The 4,069-nt window shown below is 47.8% G+C and overlaps 2 protein-coding genes across 3 annotated transcripts in view; one reads left to right on the top strand and one right to left on the bottom strand.

Annotated features, from left to right (window-relative positions):
* The window catches only part of LOC116842134 (ATPase family AAA domain-containing protein 1-B-like), a 188,467-nt gene that overhangs the window by 116,862 nt on the left and 67,536 nt on the right, over positions 1-4,069 (bottom strand).
* LOC116842133 overlaps positions 1-4,069 on the top strand; it is a 59,912-nt gene that overhangs the window by 43,326 nt on the left and 12,517 nt on the right. For both annotated transcript variants that reach the window (XM_032810885.1, XM_032810886.1), the window contains exon 4: positions 2,175-2,268. In XM_032810885.1, coding sequence (XP_032666776.1) covers positions 2,175-2,268 — 94 coding nt within the window. The remainder of the gene's footprint in view (positions 1-2,174; positions 2,269-4,069) is intronic.

A 4,069-nucleotide genomic window follows, 5' to 3' on the forward strand; every position in this document is an offset into this window, starting at 1 on the left:
CGTTGGTAAGAAGTAAGCTATTTCTTTTACACACAAAGCCTGTCCTACCGCTTCTCGTGAACTCATTCGTTTATACATTTTAATTAATTACAGAATAAATATTGAAAAAATTGCAAAATGGTATATAACTTTTATGATATTATTTTGACCCGTTCTACTCGTACACGGCGATTGTTCGATCAGTTACCGAACACCCTGTGTATATAACAGTTCACTTCATTTTTTAAAAAAAGAATACTCTTTAGCTAAAAGTGTTCGCTTGGAATATGGGATTATAGGAAATAGCACCTTGCAGACAGAGTTCTCTTCTTTTCTGGATGTACATTTATCCATGAGAGAAGTTTCAATAACGTTTGTAGTTATCGCTCGATCTCGCCCAGTTCATTGTTCTCCTACCATCTACTGCGCGTTTTCGATTACGAGTATTCGATACTCGCTGCAAAGTTGTCGTTGTTATCGTTAATATCGTGGCGTGTGCTACGTTACACCCGCATGATCGCGTGAACGTAGCAAGTGGCGTCTACGTGCCTTCCTCCGGCGGTTCGGATTTCCCTTTGCGCAGCCCTTCTTCGTAAGAGAACGAGAGATAAAGAGAGGAAGCTAAGGAAGTCAAAGCGAGACGGTGGATTTGGAGCCGAGTGTCGGATCCGCCGCCGTCGTTCACTTCAATGGAGGCCGTTTAAACTTTTAATGATCGTCGCCGGTCCTCGAGCAGCGGCATCTCTGCCGGAATAAGCCCCTCGAGTCGATCGTGCACGAGCGTCGGTGAACTCTCTCGGCCTCCGCTCTCTCGCCCTTCTTTCTTCATCTTTATGTAGAGCGAAGGATTTGCCCCTCCTTCCGCTCTGGAACGTCTTCAGACGGCGGAGGCTTCCCCGATATCTCCGAGCTCAACATGTACGATTTTTATTTTCGCCGTTTGTGCCTCGAACGTGTTTATTCCGTTTCAAACTTATCTTCCCGGTTTAAAGTAAATGAAAAGAAAGAAACATCGATTTATCCCTTCACGATTTAGATGTGAAAATCGTTGACGCGACACACACACACATAAACGGGTTACAAAACTGTTCGACAGAAACTCGACATTGTCGAAAAATCGGTGGAACGACATACTCCTGCAGAGTACGGAATCTACTTTGCTCCTCCACCCTCTTCCTCGTCCTCTACTTTCTTTGAAGAGGCACCCCAACATCGGCCGCCACCAGTCGAGCGGAACTCCCTCCTGCTTTCCCTATTCACTCCCTTCACGATCTACCCGTCGTTCAACCCCGACGAGGAGCGTCGTGTAGCCTAAAGACACGGCACACAGCTAACGACGATCGTCAATTAACTTAACAATGCGAGTTCGAGACGACGGTCCTCGGAAATTCCGTGCCAAGCATCCAAAGTTCGAGCGACGCCAAAAGTCCCCTCCGTCGCCTCCTACGTTCGATCTTAATCGACCGAAATAATAATTTCCCTCTCGATAATAATTTCCCTGTCCCGACAATTGTGACAGATAATGCATATTAAACGATATACGCGGTGATTATACGTACAAAGACGACATGACGAAAGACACAAGACGCCGCACAACTTCGGAAGCGACGCAACGCAAACAGCTTTCGCGAACTCTTACAAGAGGACAGCAACCAGCGAGATCGCTTCCTCGCGAGCGCTTTTTGTTCGCACGCACAATGCCTGGCCACCCTCGCTGTACAGCAAGGGACAAGGGGTAAGAATAAGATTGAGGGTGCGCCGGAGGGTCTCGATCTTCCGGAGGGTTACCGTCACGAAGACGTTAAGACGAAGAGCGGTCGAGAACTGAAGACGACCAATTGATAGCTCTTTTCCCTCACCCACGATACATCAAAATTGATCGCATTCGCCCCAATATCTCTCTCCACTAGATTATATACAAGATGCTCCGTGCACCTCCAGCCTTTCGCGAACTCGGAGCTCTCTAAAGTAAAATCGGTGCATTCTTCAGTGAAGTGCTGTTGAAGGTATAAGCACAGTAGCGCCAAAACTGATGTTTTAGTTATAAGTGTAGCACCGCAATCGGTAAAACCTTGCCGGAATGGCTTAGCTAAAAGTAGCGACTGTTTATAAGAGCGAGTGGATTATTTCTAAGGGAAAATTTCACTCAGCTCTTTTCGGTTTTCAGCTCGCGATTGCGATCGTTGGTGTTTCAGGTACAGTACACAGGCTAAAATGGTGGACACGGGCACAGGCACGCTCTATATCATCGGCTCGTTCAAGAGGATGACAACCGATCCTGATTTCAAGGTAACAGGACCATACGATTCGATAGGTTGAACTTATCTGTCACCCTTTCTATGAATTTTCCTTTTACTTGATAAATTGTTGTTTTTTCATTACATCTCTACACGTCAAGTGTAATACGATGTACCATGCATTTAACACGCTACTCTTGTTACGTCGATAATGAAACGCATAACAAGCTACGCGGATCCCTTCGTAAAGTCGATAACACGGCTTGTTAATTGCCGACAAGCCCGCTGCTCGTTGCGGCTCGTAGAGAAACAACCTTTAACCTTTCCGGAGACTAGACCGCGTTATATTTTCCCGTACACCATACTCCCATCTCACCTTGACCCGAAATTATTTAGAAACCACCAGCGGCTGTGCTACCATAAATTCTCTTCCGCTGGAAATTCTTTTTTCCTCTCCCTCTCTCCCTCTCTCTCTCTCTCTCTCTCTCTCTCTCTCTCTCTGCTTCTCTTCCCCTCACGCGAACTTGCATGAAAGCAGACGTATATAATTCTCTCATTATCGCAAACGAAATATTTAATTCACAAGCGCAGATCGTATTTCATTCCGCGCAAATTTATTTTCCGTTTCACGCCCAAAGGGCGAAGTTCGCACGGTTTCCCTCGCGGTACGATGCACCGGGCGCGTTTTATCGGAAGCTCGCAGTCTCTCTCTCCGCTAGCTAATCTGCAGATTGCCGGATTACGAGAAACTTTGTCCTCCGTGTGATATTTTCGCTCGAGCACGGGAGGAACGGGGACGCGGAATGCATTCACAGAGCGAGCGAGCGAGCGACGCGGCGAATAACGTATCTCCGCGCGCGAATACATAGTGGTGAGTGCGCTCAATTTTTAGACACATCCATCGCGCGGCGGAGGAAGCGAGGGGGCAAAAAGGGCTGCGACGATAATTAAATAAATACAGTAACGCGGAAAACTTCATATCGCTCCCGCGCGTTGTAACGACCGCTCGCGTGTTTTCGCAGAAACAGGTCGAGCGCCAGTTTACGAGGGGGAGAGAGAGAGAGAGAAAGAGAGGACAAATTAAACAAATTAAAGGAATCGTGTTCGTCCGTGACGTAGCCGCGCGCGACGTGCGACGCGAATTAACAAGATCGGTCGACGCTCTCACGGGATGAAAGATATACCGCGCGACAATCCGGTCGGAGTTATCGCACAAAACCGAGAAAACACGCGCGAAAGCGGGTCCTGTGGTGCTTCCCGATAATAAATCTCGTGCTCGTCAAACATCCGGTTATCATATTTATCACCGGGAATTATTACGTCACGCTCGCTCGCCATCGTAATTACAACGGTGAGTCCCGTGCGCCTGAAAAATACGATTCCACGTCGTAACGAGAGCTTTAAACTTTTTATTGGGAAACGCGCTCGCTCATCGCGCTGTCACGATTACACACTCGCTCGTGCGCATACACACACACACACATATACACATACATATGCGCGCGTGCTTTGGAAAGCATTATTTTACGAATGGGATTTTTTCGTCTATTTTTCATTTCGCCCCTTTTAATCGTGCGGAACGTTCGACGCGCGAATTCGGTGCCGAGACTCGGTCCCGAAGGGGGAAATAACTGTCCGAGTAACAACGGGGAGATAACCGATAAAAGGCGTCGACGTGTCTCGCATATGTCCGTAGCACGCCTCGAGGACATCGCGACGTGTTTTCGCGACATTTATCGAACCGGCGGGAGAAGAGTCACGTCGCGAACAGACTTTTTCCGTGGCGAACAGAGAGAGAGAGAGAGAGAGAGAGAGAGAGAGAGAGAGAGAGAGAGAGAGAGAGAGAGAGAGAG

This window comes from Odontomachus brunneus, unplaced genomic scaffold (genome assembly GCF_010583005.1).
Source record: "Odontomachus brunneus isolate Ranch 3 - 2012 unplaced genomic scaffold, Obru_v1 Obru_scaffold_021, whole genome shotgun sequence".
Classification (NCBI taxonomy): domain Eukaryota; kingdom Metazoa; phylum Arthropoda; class Insecta; order Hymenoptera; family Formicidae; genus Odontomachus; species Odontomachus brunneus.